At 40.9% G+C, this 18,190-nt stretch overlaps 1 protein-coding gene across 1 annotated transcript in view; it reads right to left on the bottom strand.

Annotated features, from left to right (window-relative positions):
- The window catches only part of LOC134659169 (unconventional myosin-Va), a 97,515-nt gene that overhangs the window by 23,810 nt on the left and 55,515 nt on the right, over positions 1 to 18,190 (bottom strand). The window contains exons 33-36 of the mRNA XM_063514801.1: positions 17,394 to 17,493; positions 10,462 to 10,579; positions 6,880 to 7,014; positions 4,240 to 4,444 (exon numbers count right to left, since the gene is read on the bottom strand). Of these exons, the coding sequence (XP_063370871.1) occupies positions 4,240 to 4,444; positions 6,880 to 7,014; positions 10,462 to 10,579; positions 17,394 to 17,493 (558 nt within the window). The remainder of the gene's footprint in view (positions 1 to 4,239; positions 4,445 to 6,879; positions 7,015 to 10,461; positions 10,580 to 17,393; positions 17,494 to 18,190) is intronic.

The raw sequence follows: 18,190 nt of genomic DNA on the forward strand, positions 1-18,190 counted from the left end.
TAATGAGCAGTATTCTACAGACAACGCGTGACCCACACTCTGGCAATTTTGTAGGTATCACCAAGGAATTATAATATGTGTTACTTACCGTAGCATATTGGCGAGCCACAGCGCGCTGTACTCCACGCTATCCGCGCGTTTCCTGAGCGTCTTCTTGACACCGATCCTGACTGCCTTCAGCAGCTGACGCATCTTAGACTCCTTGACTACGTGATCCATGTGTTTTATACATAAATACCAACAACAAAACATACCTTACATGGCGACCCCGACAGAAATAGTACTTTACTCGGACATGCTTGTTTTAGCCTACCACAACACATTAGCAAGTCATAATGAGCTGTATTCTAGAGACATTCTCGAGTCCTTACATGGCGACCCAGCCAAACGCATGTGAATGGCCTTTTTGTAGGAGTTAAGTACTTAAGAGGAATTGTAATAAATTCTGTCTTACCGTAGCATATTGGCGAGCCACAGCGCGCTGTACTCCACGCTGTCCGCGCGTTTCCTGAGCGTCTTCTTGACCCCGATCCTGACTGCCTTCAGCAGCTGGTGTATCTTAGGCTCGTCGTCTACGTGATCCACGTGTTTTATACATAAATACCAACCACTAAACATCCCTCACATGGCGACCCCGACAGAAATAGTGCTTTAGTCGGACATGCTTGTTTTAGTCTACTACAACACATTAGCTAGTCATAATGAGCTGTATTCTAGAGACATTCTCGAGTCCTTACATGGCGACCCAGCCAACGCATGTGAATGGCCATTTTGTAGAAGTTAAGTAGTTAGGAGGAATTGTAGTAAATTCTGTCTTACCGTAGCATATTGGCGAGCCACAGCGCGCTGTACTCCACGCTGTCCGCGCGTTTCCTGAGCGTCTTCTTGACTCCGATCCTGACTGCCTTCAGCAGCTGGTGTATATTAGGCTCGTCGTCTACGTGATCCATGTATTTTATACATAAATACCAACCACAAAACATACCTTACATGGCGACCCCGACAGAAATAGTGCTTTAGTCGGACATGCTTGTTTTAGTCTACCACAGCACATTAGCTAGTCATAATGAGCTGTATTCTAGAGACATTCTCGAGTCCTTACATGGCGACCCAGCCAACGCATGTGAATGGCCATTTTGTAGGAGTTAAGTACTTAAGAGAAATTGTAGTAAATTCTGTCTTACCGTAGCATATTGGCGAGCCACAGCGCGCTATACTCCACGCTGTCCGCGCGTTTCCTGAGCGTCTTCTTGACCCCGATCCTGCCTGCCTTCAGCAGCTGATGCATCTTAGGCTCATCTTCCACGTGGTCCATGTATTTTATACATTAATACCAACTACAAAACATACCTTACATGGCGACCCCGACAGAAATAGTGCTTTAGTCGGACATGCTTGTTTTAGTCTACCACAGCACATTAGCTAGTCATAATGAGCTGTATTCTAGAGACATTCTCGAGTCCTTACATGGCGACCCAGCCAACGTGTGAAAGTGGCAATTTTGTAGGTCACCAAGGAATTATTATATTTGTTAAATACTTACCGTAGCATATTGGCGAGCCACAGCGCGCTGTACTCCACGCTGTCCGCGCGTTTCCTGAGCGTCTTCTTGACTCCGATCCTGACTGCCTTCAGCAGCTGATGCATCTTAGGCTCATCGTCCACGTGGTCCATGTATTTTATACATAAATACCAACTACAAAACATACCTTACATGGCGACCCTGACAGAAAGAGTGCTTTTAGTTAGTTAGTTAGTGTTTCTGGGCATTTTCCGCAAATCGACAACCATTGTGCCTATTTTGCGTGAAACGAGGTAGCGCTACTCTAACCACCCCAGCTCCTCCATGAAACCTAGCAGTGTTTTCAGGTTGCTGACTGCCTCTTTTAGTGTGCTCCTTTACTCAGATGCTTGTTTTAGCCTACCACAACACATTAGCTAGTCATAATGAGCTGTATTCCAGAGACATTCTCGAGTCCTTACATGGCGACCCAGCCAAACGCATGAGAATGGCCATTTTGTAGGAGTTAAGTACTTAAGAGGAATTGTTATAAATTATGTCTTACCGTAGCATATTGGCGAGCCACAGCGCGCTGTACTCCACGCTGTCCGCGCGTTTCCTGAGCGTCTTCTTGACCCCGATCCTGACTGCTTTCAGCAGCTGATGCATCTTAGGCTCATCGTCCACGTGGTCCATGTATTTTATACATAAATACCAACTACAAAACATACCTTACATGGCGACCCTGACAGAAATAGTGCTTTACTCGGATGCTTGTTTTAGCCTACCAAAACACATTAGCTAGTCATAATGAGCTGTATTCTAGAGACATTCTCGAGTCCTTACATGGCGACCCAGCCAACGCATGTGAATGGCCATTTTGTAGGAGTTAAATACTTAAGAGGAATTGTTATAAATTCTGTCTTACCGTAGCATATTAGCGAGCCACAGCGCGCTGTACTCCACGCTGTCCGCGCGTTTCCTGAGCGTCTTCTTGACCCCGATCCTGACTGCCTTCAGCAGCTGGTGCATCTTAGGCTCGTCGTCTACGTGATCCACGTGTTTTATACATAAATACCAACCACTAAACATCCCTCACATGGCGACCCCGACAGAAATAGTGCTTTAGTCGGACATGCTTGTTTTAGTCTACCACAACACATTAGCTAGTCATAATGAGCTGTATTCTAGAGACATTCTCGAGTCCTTACATGGCGACCCAGCCAACGTGTGAAAGTGGCCATTTTAGGTATCACTAAGGAATTATAATAAATTCTGTCTTACCGTAGCATATTAGCGAGCCACAGCGCGCTGTACTCCACGCTGTCCGCGCGTTTCCTGAGCGTCTTCTTGACCCCGATCCTGACTGCCTTCAGCAGCTGATGCATCTTAGGCTCGTTGTCCACGTGGTCCATGTATTTTATACATAAATACCAACTACAAAACATACCTTACATGGCGACCCAGCCAGAAATAGTGCTTTACTCGGACACGCTTGTTTTAGCCTACCACAACACATTAGCAAGTCATAATGAGCTGTATTCTAGAGACATTCTCGAGTCCTTACATGGCGACCCAGCCAACCGCATGTGAACGGCCATTTTGTAGAAGTTAAGTAGTTAGGAGGAATTGTAGTAAATTCTGTCTTACCGTAGCATATTAGCGAGCCACAGCGCGCTGTACTCCACGCTGTCCGCGCGTTTCCTGAGCGTCTTCTTGACCCCGATCCTGACTGCCTTCAGCAGCTGATGCATCTTAGGCTCGTTGTCCACGTGGTCCATGTATTTTATACATAAATACCAAGTACAAAACATACCTTACATGGCGACCCAGCCAGAAATAGTGCTTTACTCGGACACGCTTGTTTTAGCCTACCACAACACATTAGCAAGTCATAATGAGCTGTATTCTAGAGACATTCTCGAGTCCTTACATGGCGACCCAGCCAACCGCATGTGAACGGCCATTTTGTAGGAGTTAAGTACTTAAGAAGAATTGTTATAAATTCTGTCTTACCGTAGCATATTAGCGAGCCACAGCGCGCTGTACTCCACGCTGTCCGCGCGTTTCCTGAGCGTCTTCTTGACCCCGATCCTGCCTGCCTTCAGCAGCTGATGCATCTTAGGCTCATCTTCCACGTGGTCCATGTATTTTATACATTAATACCAACTACAAAACATACCTTACATGGCGACCCCGACAGAAATAGTGCTTTAGTCGGACATGCTTGTTTTAGTCTACCACAGCACATTAGCTAGTCATAATGAGCTGTATTCTAGAGACATTCTCGAGTCCTTACATGGCGACCCAGCCAACGTGTGAAAGTGGCAATTTTGTAGGTCACCAAGGAATTATTATATTTGTTAAATACTTACCGTAGCATATTGGCGAGCCACAGCGCGCTGTACTCCACGCTGTCCGCGCGTTTCCTGAGCGTCTTCTTGACTCCGATCCTGACTGCCTTCAGCAGCTGATGCATCTTAGGCTCATCGTCCACGTGGTCCATGTATTTTATACATAAATACCAACTACAAAACATACCTTACATGGCGACCCTGACAGAAATAGTGTTTTACTCGGATGCTTGTTTTAGCCTACCAAAACACATTAGCTAGTCATAATGAGCTGTATTCTAGAGACATTCTCGAGTCCTTACATGGCGACCCAGCCAACGCATGTGAATGGCCATTTTGTAGGAGTTAAGTACTTAAGAGGAATTGTTATAAATTATGTCTTACCGTAGCATATTAGCGAGCCACAGCGCGCTGTACTCCACGCTGTCCGCGCGTTTCCTGAGCGTCTTCTTGACCCCGATCCTGACTGCCTTCAGCAGCTGGTGCATCTTGGGCTCATCGTCCACGTGGTCCATGTGGCGCAGCATCATGAAGATGATGTAGGCCGGGAGCCCGGGGAGGAGAGTGACGGCTGTTCGTGGCTTCAGGTCTAAGGAAAAGGGATCTATGTTTTGACATTTTGCTGGGGCATCAGTTAGCCGCGACCACGACCAGTGAAACCTGGGTCGGGTTATACATATTTGTAGATTGTATTGTACAACTTTTGTTATAATAGCTTTTATTTTTGCTACCACTACTGTGTAACCTTTAGCGGAGGAATCGCTGACTCCCGAGTCACAGGCTCTGACCTAGTTCGGGAGACAAAGGCTCGACTCTGGTGAAACTGTCACAAACCTAATTATAAGCTTTCTGTATCTAGCATAATATCGACTTTCTGTACTGTGTTAGGTTTTAAGTGAATAAAGATTATTATTATTATTTAAAAAAAAAAACGTCGGTAAATAAAGGTAATAAAATAAATTTCGCGATAGACCCGTCTATAAGTGTGAGTTAATAAGGAAAAGGAGTTAACAAATTGATTTGTGTTATATAACACTTTAAACTCTCGCGTTTTGTACACATATTTAATTACACAAACGGGTCTACCGCGATATAATTTAATTGTTTTTACCTTTAATTCCGACGTTTCAGCTGAGCACATTTTTATTAACTAATTTCGGGTAGTTTAGTGGTGTTTTATTAATATATCCGTTGACATTTGTTGGGACGTCAGTCTTTCCGCGACCACAGCTGGTGCAACTCAGCTGAAACGTCGGAATTAAAGGTAAAAACAATTAAATTATATCGCGGTAGACCGGTTTGTGTAATTAAATATGATTTGTGTTATGTTTAATGGCGGTAGGCACATAATTGTCATCTTTTAATTACTGTTTTATCTATTTTTATTTTATTTGTTTCCTCTATGTGTTAATTTTTGTCTGTATTCCTTAGTCTTAAGTTAATTAAGATAGGTCCCCACTGAAAATCAGCGGTGCGGCTTACCGTAGCATGGCTGCGGAGGAATATGTTGAAATGAACAACATAATTACAGTGCGCAACAACTAGTATTCAAAACTTTCTAAACACACTTTATCTTTAAGAGATTAGGCTACTACCAGGGGGGGGACACTAGGAATGTAGTTAACGTCAGTAAAGATGCAGGCGATTTCTATATTTTGCCCCCGACAAATACTATTGCGTAAAGTTGACTTCCGATTACACAAACTACGTCACCAGATGTCACTATAAAATTCATATAATTTTAGTGGCATTAATATTAAAATTAAAATAAGTACGAATTCATATTTTTAATTATTATAATTTTCAATTAATTTTGCGAAAAAGTAAGAGTCTTGTTAAAATGCTGTTTGTTTATGCTGGCAACACTTGCATAACCGCCAAGACCATAGAGGTACAATCATAATTATATAGATGAAATGGGCGACGAGCCAGTTGACCGAACGAGATGCACTTATAGAACTTTTAGTATGGAGTAGCAGAGAAAGCGCTTTTGAAATAACCCGACCAAATTACGTAGGTTATATTTGGTAGGTTGTCAGGAACGTCAAAAACTGTTTTTAATTTGGTCGCATCACGTACGTTCTGTCCCTCACGGGCGCACGCGTATAGCTCATTTAAGTATATAATACTAGGTATATGGCCAAGACATGCAATTTTTTAGCTGTCACTGGAAGAGCGTAAATTAAAAACATTTTAGTGATGGTTGAGCCATTTTCTTCGTTATGGTTTGGTTATGGTGCTGGAGGAAATTAGATTATAGCCCGAATGAAAACACATGCCTGCCCTGCCCTGCCATGCCCTGTTGTGAAAACCTCCAGAAAGTTCGTTGAGTTCTGTGTTATTTTGTGCAATATGGACGCTATTTTAGAGTAAATTTATTTCGTGGTAGGTATCTAATAAGTACCTACTTTTGATAAGGCACGCCACCATCGATAAATCTGCTACAATGCCTAGACTATGTGCTTGTATTGTGCGTAGTAAATTATTCATATTTTCTTATTAACATGTATTTTCTTGTGTGTGAATGCTTTTTCACCACACTCGCTTTCTTTTCTATTGTTTACCTAAAATTGTACTTTCCTAGCGATAATGTGATGTAAAACATGTATGCAATAAACATATTGAATTTAATATTCTGTTTTTTTCTTTATTCCATTATTGATAACATTAACCTTTTCCACATAATGTTAGGTCTACTTGGGCGGTTTACAAGTACATTTTTTTGTTTGATTTCTTGTAAATAATTAAAGGTTTTTGTTACAAGAAACCAAACAAAAAATGGACTTGTAAACCGCCCGAGTAGACCTAATATTATGTGGAACGAAAGTACACGTATGGATGCATATGTAGTTGTGCACGCACACAAACATACTTAGTATCGGCGGAGAATCAGAGATGGCTCTTTCAAATGAGTTTCCATAAAATGCTTCAAGAGGGCTCTCTTTACCTTTATACTTACTTTACTCTTTGGCTACTACTATCTGTACAAGAAAACGAAATAAAAAAACATGCAATCTGGCATACCTGTAATGAGTTTTTTAATGATCTTCGCCTCGTCCTGTATCTTGTACTCGAACATGCCGAGATACTCCCTCTCTTTCTTGCGCGACACGGGCGCTACCTCGGGAGCGAGGGAGGCGTTCTGCGGCACCACGGCATCTAAAAAAAAACAATATATTACTCGTAGTGGTTAGGAGGAGGAGGAAAGTCACTAAAACGTTACTATTAAGAATAAGTAAAGTCGCCGTCATTAGAACTTGCAAACTATGTAAACAAACCGCCATATTGAAATTGTCCCTGAATGATGAATTTACTAGTTATGGGCAAGACTCTTACTTACTACTTTACTAATGTCAAACCATATCGAGTAATAAAATACCAAAATTAAAAAACAAGTAGTTACTTATTTTTAATTTGTTTAATCACGATCAGAAGACAAATTGGTACTTAAGAATGATGTATTGATGTTTTTTCAACCTCGGCGGTAGGTACAGAGCGTGAGTTGGGTAGTGTGTAACGGGTTTATATCACAAACTTTAGTCACAACACTACCCATCATAGACAATTGTAGAATTTAAAAGAAACAAAAACGTCATTCCATCAGGTCCTAATAACCTAACTTATGAAACCATTTTAAACTTTTAATTAAATATCCAAGATACAGTTATATATTTATGTATTTTACGGAACGGACCGTTTCAATAGTGTATATGTGTATAGTTTGAATTGTGTTTGATGGGGTAGTGTGAATATTCAAGGAGAAACAATCACAAAACAAAGTTACATTGTTTGTTTACATAGTTTGCAAGTTCTATTGACGGCAATTTTATAGTATTACACGTGATCGTTCATACAAAAAAAGAAAACGTTTATCCGGACGAACTTCTAAATATTTTCCGTTGTCCTTGATTTTTTGTACAGTCCGTTAACTCTCAGAATGACCTTCGTTTTTCAGGTAAAATCGGGCGTAATCGCGTAATAGAAAATGACAGTGTCTTACTGATTTAGTTGCAATCCAACAACCAAGGAGTGCAGTCGTCTTTTCAGCCCTAAACTATATATGTAGAGTAGTTAATACCACCATAACTAGTAGGTAAATATTTAATTTCAAATAAATCCTGAACTTTAATTACACCCCAAGCATACTAGAACTTGGCACCCATATAGATCTCAATTCTTTTTCTGGCCAAGTCAACAACCACGAATATTCTTAATATTGAACTTGGCTCTCATTTCACATTTTTATGTCTTTGATGGGATCTCATTTACTCCGATACAAATAGGCAGTGTGCGCTTTAGGTATTGACAGCCTCTTAGTGTAAGGCCTGAGTGGACGTTCGAGTTGGGCGTGCGGCGGGGCGGGGCGTGCGGCGTGCATGTTAAAGCGTCCACTCAGGCCTTACACTATGGCCTGAGTGGACGCTTGAAGCGGAGCGTTCGGCGGGGCGTGCAGCGTGGCTGTGGGCTCACGCGTGACGTGAGCAGCGTGCACTAAGGCCGCTCCTATACGTGCGCATTTGTTTAACATGCACGCCGCACGCCCCGCCCCGCCGCACGCCCAACTCGAGCGTCCACTCAGGCCTTACACTTAAATAGGCCATTTGAATCTCGATTTTATTGCCTATGTTATACGAGTTACATTGTAATAACAGTTACCGTTGCTCTCGAGTATGTCGCTGACGTCTTCTACGCCCGCCTCCCTCAGCTTATTCACCAGCAGCCGTATCTGGTTCTTGTAGCGGCGGCAGCCCTTAGACAGCTTGTCTACGCGCTCCTGTTATACGAGTTACATTGTAATAACCGTTACCGTTGCTCTCGAGTATGTCGCTGACGTCTTCTACGCCCGCCTCCCTCAGCTTGTTCACCAGCAGCCGTATCTGGTTCTTGTAGCGGCGGCAGCTCTTAGACAGCTTGTCTACGCGCTCCTGTTATATGAGTTAAATTGTAATAACAGTTACCGTTGCTCTCGAGTATGTCGCTGACTTCTACGCCCGCCTCCCTCAGCTTGTTCACCAGCAGCCGTATCTGGTTCTTGTAGCGGCGGCAGCTCTTAGACAGCTTGTATACGCGCTGCTGTTATACGAGTTACATTGTAATAACAGTTACCGTTGCTCTCGAGTATGTCGCTGACGTCTTCTACGCCCGCCTCCCTCAGCTTATTCGCCAGCAGCCGTATCTGGTTCTTGTAGCGGCGGCAGCTCTTAGACAGCTTGTCAAGCGCTCCTGTTATATGAGTTAAATGGTAATAACTGTTACCGTTGCTCTCGAGTATGTCGCTGACGTCTTCTACGCCCGCCTCCCTCAGCTTGTTCACCAGCAGCCGTATCTGGTTCTTGTAGCGGCGGCAGCTCTTAGACAGCTTGTCAAGCGCTCCTGTTATATGAGTTAAATGGTAATAACTGTTACCGTTGCTCTCGAGTATGTCGCTGACGTCTTCTACGCCCGCCTCCCTCAGCTTGTTCACCAGCAGCCGTATCTGGTTCTTGTAGCGGCGGCAGCTCTTCGACAGCTTGTCTACGCGCTCCTGTTATACGAGTTACATTGTAATAACAGTTACCGTTGCTCTCGAGTATGTCGCTGACGTCTTCTACGCCCGCCTCCCTCAGCTTGTTCACCAGCAGCCGTATCTGGTTCTTGTAGCGGCGGCAGCTCTTAGACAGCTTGTCTACGCGCTCCTGTTATATGAGTTAAATTGTAATAACAGTTACCGTTGCTCTCGAGTATGTCGCTGACTTCTACGCCCGCCTCCCTCAGCTTGTTCACCAGCAGCCGTATCTGGTTCTTGTAGCGGCGGCAGCTCTTAGACAGCTTGTATACGCGCTGCTGTTATACGAGTTACATTGTAATAACAGTTACCGTTGCTCTCGAGTATGTCGCTGACGTCTTCTACGCCCGCCTCCCTCAGCTTATTCGCCAGCAGCCGTATCTGGTTCTTGTAGCGGCGGCAGCTCTTAGACAGCTTGTCAAGCGCTCCTGTTATATGAGTTAAATGGTAATAACTGTTACCGTTGCTCTCGAGTATGTCGCTGACGTCTTCTACGCCCGCCTCCCTCAGCTTGTTCACCAGCAGCCGTATCTGGTTCTTGTAGCGGCGGCAGCTCTTAGACAGCTTGTCAAGCGCTCCTGTTATATGAGTTAAATGGTAATAACTGTTACCGTTGCTCTCGAGTATGTCGCTGACGTCTTCTACGCCCGCCTCCCTCAGCTTGTTCACCAGCAGCCGTATCTGGTTCTTGTAGCGGCGGCAGCTCTTCGACAGCTTGTCTACGCGCTCCTGTTATACGAGTTACATTGTAATAACAGTTACCGTTGCTCTCGAGTATGTCGCTGACGTCTTCTACGCCCGCCTCCCTCAGCTTGTTCACCAGCAGCCGTATCTGGTTCTTGTAGCGGCGGCAGCTCTTAGACAGCTTGTCTACGCGCTCCTGTTATATGAGTTAAATTGTAATAACAGTTACCGTTGCTCTCGAGTATGTCGCTGACTTATACGCCCGCCTCCCTCAGCTTGTTCACCAGCAGCCGTATCTGGTTCTTGTAGCGGCGGCAGCTCTTAGACAGCTTGTCTACGCGCTCCTGTTATATGAGTTACATTGTAATAACTGTTACCGTTGCTCTCGAGTATGTCGCTGACGTCTTCTACGCCCGCCTCCCTCAGCTTGTTCACCAGCAGCCGTATCTGGTTCTTGTAGCGGCGGCAGCTCTCCGATAGCTTGTCTACGCGCTCCTGTTATAACATTTATTTTACACATTCAATTTAAATAGGGAGTATTACTGCAATGTTTTGCCGCCAGTGCAGCATCTGCCTCTTTATCGTTCGAATACGCAAGTGACAGAGAGGTTAGATAACAAATTTTCGATTCTCTCGTTTGCGGTAGACCCTTAGATTGTCACTTATTGTGGGAGTGGCGCCTCCTACGCAGACTTTCGCGTAATATTTCCTGCATCGTGAAAACGGGGCCGTGCATCGAAAAATAACAGGATCTTAGAAAGGTGGCAGTGGCTAGCCCCGGAAACAAACAGTAGTGATTTTCGGATATATGTTTCTTGACTATATGATAAGAGATTTCGTAGTAGTCGAAACACGAATGCTTAAAATTTTCTCGATAGAAAATAAATCCAAACTTACGTGTTCATTTTTCGGTTTTAGCTTCGTGCAACTAGAAAACACATCCATATCCAGCACAACCCACCTTACAGCAAAGGTTTTCATCTCGTCTTAACTTTCAAAGAACTAAATATTAACTTATTATCCTTTACCGATGGATTTATTATCGATTTTTGATTTTATGAATTCAACAGCAAACGCCCATTTTACGCAGTTCCGTTTCTCTTTCTGTCATGCGTCAAAGTCATAAATGCATCCTTTATGCCAGTAATGTTAGATGGCCGTCGTGCCTCAAAGAGGTAAGACCTATGTCACTTCGCGCAGCGCTCCGAATTACGTAAAATGTTAATATCCAATAAACGTTGAGTCGTAACTCCATTGAGTAGTAACGGAATCGGAGGTAAACCTATGATGGTGCCTTCTTACAGGGCTATACGTTACGCATGTGTGCGTGTTTGCTTAGCTACGTCATGCTACGTCGAAATCTATACTCTTTGTCAGTTACAACGGGTTAGGAAATTTCGACAGATATTGAAATGTATCGGTAGCTGTTTGGTATTTAGCCATCAGAATCTAAGCGTAACTTTTTGCTTTATTTTTGTTTGAAAATAAAATATCTATAAGAATATATTTTTTGCTTTTTTTCTATTGTAATGATAAAAATAAATCTAGTATGTTTCATGCTCAAAAAATTTAAAATAATTGAATAAATATTAAAAACTAATTGATATTATTCGTTTTAATTATTATATTATTAAGTTTGTTTGAATAAAATATTTTATTTCAATAATACGAAAAGTTATTATATTTAAGTACCACTAAAAAAAGGTCCTACTTACAAAAACTCACTTGCACGGGCCGGGGTTCGAACCCGTGACCTCCGGTTTGAAAGTCTCACGCCACTACAATTTCACATAAGTAATTTACAATGACATGATACCGTAGAAAAAGTGAATATTACAATGTACTGTGTTACTATCATTTTATAGTTTATTTTGGCTTGACAAGGAGGAATGAGAAAAACGTGCAGAGCGAGAGGATTAAATCTCTCTGTCCCTTTCTTAAAGTAGCCAATCCTAATTATGACATCTGTTTTGATATTAATTCTTTGAACATCATTTGTCGATGTTCTTTTTTATATAATCGAGAAAGATTTTTATTTAAAAAATGTGTTGAATTTATATGTTTTATTTATGTTTTTTGGCATAAATTTCATTACTTTTGACAAATTTTGATTGTGATGACAAACGATTTGATGTGATGTGTGAAACGAACCATGTGATCAACGATTTATCTAATAAAACTTCATTTAGTCGAAAAAAATAGTTGTCTACTACCGGGTGGAAAAAAATTATGGGCCCTGGAGGGAAAGTGCCTTAAAACCTTAAGTTTGCTCATTTTACTTAAATGAAACATTATTGTTTTTTAAAGAAACAACTGCATTCAAAGATTTTTGAAGTGAAAACTTCTTTAGCGGCGCTAGGCACTTTTTGAGGTGGGGAAAAAATGATAAACTCGAGACAGCGTAACGCGATCATGTGACCGTAAGGTTTAGATGGCCAATCATTTAGATGGCATTTAAATCAATAAAGAAAACTCAATGACATTACATGAAAAAGGTTATAATCTTGTACGGGCTGAAATACGAGGATCTCACAGTATTATAACTTTATATCACTCAAATATAATTCAATAAAGCTACATCTTGATGAAATCGCTAATAAAAGTGAACTCTAGTACTGGTGAATAAAACTCAAAATATCATGACCAAATATATTTAGATGCGAGGTCTGCAAGGTAACTACAATTTCTATTCGAATTTTAAACAATTAACGCTATAAATTTGAATTTCTAATTTTAAACAAGCTCACTGACCAGCAATTTCGGAACCAAAAGTTTTCAATAGAAAGGAGGATGGGTCAATTATACATAGTGCTGCAGACATTTTGGACTAGTCATTGAGTTTTCACTTCTGTCGGCACTCCCGGAATGCAACACGTTGTTTTTTTTTAAATTCGCTTAGTCGCGCCCGGGAATCGAACCTACTTTTTCCACACTGTATAAAAGAACACAAATGCTTTTCTTCTGGTAACTTAAATGTTCTATCTATCTTGGTGATATGTCAATGCAATCAAATAATCTGAAAAAATAATAATAACCCAATTTATGAATTCCGTTCCTTCAGAAAAATGCGAAATGTACGTACAATTTTTAGGGATATCGTACTTTTCCCAGAGACAAATTTAGTTGGCTAAGAGACATTTTCACTGATTTGGGGTCTGGGCTCTAAAAATCTAACATAATATGATAAGGACTTAATCGTTTTAACCTCAAGAGTGAGTTTTCCTAAAGCTTTTTCTAAAAATTATGTCTTTATTAACGTTAGGAGTGCACTGCAGCATGTCAAATGTATGCCAAATTGTCAAGGGAGAGAACAATAAATTAAGTTTCAATTCCACTTCCACTCATCAGCAAAGTGATATAAGTATATCAGCAGTTTAAAGTTATTTTAGATTACAAAATTAGCGCATCAAAAAAATCAAAGTGCATAGAAAAAAAGTCTCCTGAGTCATAATAAAATTGATGTCTCTTGGGTCACCAGAAAAGTCACCAGGGAGAACGATGACCCAAATCACATTTAAAAGAAAATGTAAATTTTGTGTACTACCTACGAACATTTTTCAAAAAACTATGTTTTTATAACATATTAGACCCAGGATAGATCTAATACCTCTTTTCGTACCCCGGATAAAATGGTCGGCGACTAAAAAAGTAACTGAAACGTTACGTTATTAGGTTCACGATGCCGCGTTGTACCCTTGCCTTCGTTGCGATATGTTTGGTAAGTCAGGAAACTTAAAAAATGAGCCATGATTTTGGGACATATTAACAAATATTTTTTTGAATATATATTAATTTTAGCTGACTTTAATAATTTACCAGTTAAATTAGACGTAAATACCTTTTTAGTTAATCGTTAATATGATATATTAGTAGCAGTAAAACACTTTATTGTACAAAAAGACACATAAAACATGAAAAAACACACGTCCTTCGTATATGGTACAATATATTTTTCACACTTATAAGTAAAAACCAAAACCGATACGCGATTGGGATACGCTCTTTTTGTATGGGATACAAAAAAAAATCTCCAGGGTCACCAAGAAAAATCGACATATTAAAATAATTCAGTTCGTTTTTAAGTTCTAGTCAGATTGACTTTTTGGTTATTTGAGATAAATTACAATAACGCTTAGATTTGAAAAACATGATTTTCTATTTTACTATTTCTATTAATACGGCGAATTTGAACTTTTGTTTGTTGTCGTTGTAAAATGTATTAAAAAATAATGTAGGCACCCTTGACAATTGAAATTCAAAATTATCCAGAAAAAGCGGCCAAGTGCGAGTCGGACTCGTCCATGAAGGGTTCCGTATTTAGGGGATTTATGACGTATTAAAAAAAAACTACTTGATACTAGATCTTGTTCAAACTAATTTTCGGTGGAAGTTTGCATGGTAATGTACATCATATATTTTTTTTAGTTTTATCATTCTCTTATTTTAGAAGTTACAGGGGGGGGGGGGACACACATTTTACCACTTTGGAAGTGTCTCTCGCGCAAACTATTCAGTTTAGAAAAAAATGATGTTAGAAACCTCAATATCATTTTTGAAGACCTATCTATAGATACCCCACACGTATGGGTTTGATGAAAAAAATTTTTTTGAGTTCTAAGTATGGGGAACCCCCAAAAAAATTTTTTTTTTCTATTTTTGTGTGAAAATCTTAATGCGGTTCACAGAATACATCTACTTACCAAGTTTCAACAGTATAGTTCTTATAGTTTCGGAAAAAAGTGGCTGTGACATACGGACGGACAGACGGACAGACGGACAGACAGACAGACAGACATGACGAATCTATAAGGGTTCCGTTTTTTTGCCATTTGGCTACGGAACCCTAAAAATGAGTGTTTCAAAAAGGCACCCTGTATTCCTTACATACCTAAATAATCTCTTATTCAATAAAACATATAATTACTAAACACTGTGATTTATTTCAAATAAATGCAAATCGATCGGATAAAAGATATTAATACCTACCTATACAACAATGAGTACGAGTACAGTCAGCTGCAATAATATGTTACACACCGAAGGCCGTTTTGCGGTAGATCATGTTAGATCTTATTTGTAGAGCCATAAGAGCGTGTCACATATTTTTGCGGCCGTCGAAGAGTAACATATTATTGCAGGTGACTGTACCTATGAAAAATTCGAGGGTTAAAAAGCATTTCAACCAAAGCATTTATAATAATAACGACTATGGACGCCTGCAACCCCAGGGGTATTGTAACCCCATAACAATAAGGTTGAAATTTGCATTTAGTGACCGCAAAGTCAGGTGAGCGTAATCAAGTAAATCTGTTTTCATCATATTTTATCAAAAATAATCTCTTTTCTGTTCTTGTGCTATTTTCTTATTATCAATACTCTTAACTTATATGCTATATACGCTGCTGCTTCTATGCTGTTAACATCTTCCAAAACAACAATAAATATTCAGGTTTATTAATTAATTATTTTATTGTTTGCTATTATGAACAAGTAACAACGCCATCTGTTTAAATTTTTTCCGAATTTAAGTTTCTGGCCGACTGCAGCGACCGCGTATAATGGTAGTTACCTTTTGTAACGTTAGATGGTGCTAAAAGGTCACACAAACTTCACGTGCGGCGCGAAGCGTTTCCATGTGTGCGTGTTAGCGGGGAGGGAAGAACTAGCGGGCGTGGTTTACGAAGCGCCAGACGCGGCTGCAGTAGGCCCTTAAGTTCAAACTCGGGTAAACCCATCTGTCAGATTATGCGATTTTGGTATTAAGAATAGGTAATAGGGTAGATATTTGCTAAGGGTCGAATGGATTTACCTAAGTTTGTAGTAATATCGACTACTAATGTAGTGTCTACTACAAATGTAATGTCGAAATAAATAAACAATCGGTAATATCATGAATTCAAGTCGCATTTACCGATAGAGTTTGTGCGGAAAAAGAAGAGTCATAGAATTTATTAGTCTCCTTATATTTTATATTCCACGACTCTTTCCGCACAGACGTATGTTTCGAATGCGTCGGGTACAGTCGCCATCAGATATATCGGAGCGGCCAAGGTGTTCACAATATCTGAACACGCACTCTAACGCCCTGAGAATAGAGGCGTGTTCAGATATTTGTGAGAGCCTTAGCCGCTCCAATATATCTGTTGACGACTGTACAGAAGTACAGATGTAGTGCATAATTATTATCCATCGTGTTTTCACGGAAACTTACGAACTTGTCTTGCTATTTCAGTCAGTCTCGGTACAAACAGTACTGAGGTTGACTGAAGTAGCATGACAAATACGTACGTTTACGAGAAAATACGATGGAAAACAATTATGCACTACATCTGTCGTCTTTTGATTCAGTGTGACGCGGAGATAAAAACACGAGAAAATAACTACTAAATAGTTAGCACTTATTTAGACGGCGCGGAAACTCGTATACGATTTTAGTTACATTGCGGACCATTGAGGTTACATCAATTTAGCCGACCGATCAAACAACGCAATGTAATGAAACTCGCATGAGAGTTCTCGCACCGTCTAAATGAGCCCTTACGGTAGATTAAACCATTAATGTTCTTAATGTATTGTGGCCCTGTTTCCAATAAGTTTTTGGCAAAAATTTAATTTTTGGTACACGCTTTTATCGCTGACTGTACTTTTCTTACGACAGACAACTAATACTCATCGAGACAATTCTAAAAACCCCTAACACAATTAGGTTGCGTTGTTTCATCACAGAGTTCCTATGGCCACCTCCTGTCTCCATCATCAGATCAGCTCGATGGTACCATAATATTGCATTGTCACCCGACTTACATGTGTATGCAAAATTTCAGCTCAATCGGAAACCGGAAAGTGGATCAAATTTAACTTGCAAGATTCCATTACATGTTAGTTACATACAGGTCGACCTAATAAAAGCTTGTTAAAAATTAAAGTAGCGGCTCCTGTAGTCAGCAGCAATAGTTACTAAGCGAGCGAGGTGTTCAAAATTACCTTGACACGCTCTTATTCTCTTAACAATAAAGTCGCGTCAATATCATTTTGAACACCTCGCCCGCTTAGCAACTTCTGCTGCTGACTGTACCAGGCGTGTCTCACTCCGCGATTTCGTCACTCTGCTACAGGTAGCTAAAAGTACATCCGTTCGGCCCCAATTTCGGGGAAAGCCATAAGCCGCGCGTGGCGCTGTCGCCACCTAGCGGCCATATCTGAGCTGATCGTAACTGACGCGTTTTGTTAGAGAGTGAGTCTTCTGTACTTAGTACTATTATTTATTCTGTGACTGTACCTCAACGTACCAACGAAGTATTAATCGTACCTGCAAAGCCAGACTCTCAGCCGCCAGTTTGATGATCTCGTTCTGAGCAAATTCCTGTTGCTTGTTCTTAGGCTCTTGACTTAGCTCGACGCTCAACAACCTGCGTTTCATACATACATAAATTTAAAAAAATACTATTGAAAATAAATTAACTTGTCCGATCCCGCGACCCGAAAACTAATTTTGTCGTTGTCTCCCAGTATGGCTCACATTTGAGCCGTGGGAGTTGAAATTTTGAATATCGTGGGAAATCTGGAAAATTTATTTACGGCTCCTATTTGAGCCCTTGGGATAGGACAGGTTAAGCGTTTGAAAGAGAAATAAAAACCAATTCATATACTTTATTAGCGGCCAAGTTAAAGTGGGACTGGGCTGGTCATGTCTGCCGAATGCCGAGTGAGCTGTGGGCCAAGATCGCCACAGAGTGGCAGCCCAGCTCAAAACGAGGAGTTGGCAAACCATCTCAGCGATGGCATAGAGAAAAAAATACATAGAGTGCTCACTCCATACATCAGTTTTAGTAGCAAAAAGACTATTAGCATCTAGCATCGAGTAGCGGAACTATCAGTACGGCTACTTGACAATAGATGTAGCACCGACCGGAAAGTCTTATGCTGTTGAGATAAGACTTTCCGGTCGGTGCTACATCTATTGTCAAGTAGCAGTACTGATAGTTCCGCTACTCGATGCTAGATGCTAATAGTCTTTTTGCTACTAAAACTGATGTATGGAGTGAGCACTCTATGTATTTTTTCTCTATGGCGATGGCGAGACGAGCGTAATCACTCACTAAAAAC

This window comes from Cydia amplana, chromosome 24 (genome assembly GCF_948474715.1).
Source record: "Cydia amplana chromosome 24, ilCydAmpl1.1, whole genome shotgun sequence".
In the NCBI taxonomy this organism is placed as follows: Eukaryota; Metazoa; Arthropoda; class Insecta; order Lepidoptera; family Tortricidae; genus Cydia; species Cydia amplana.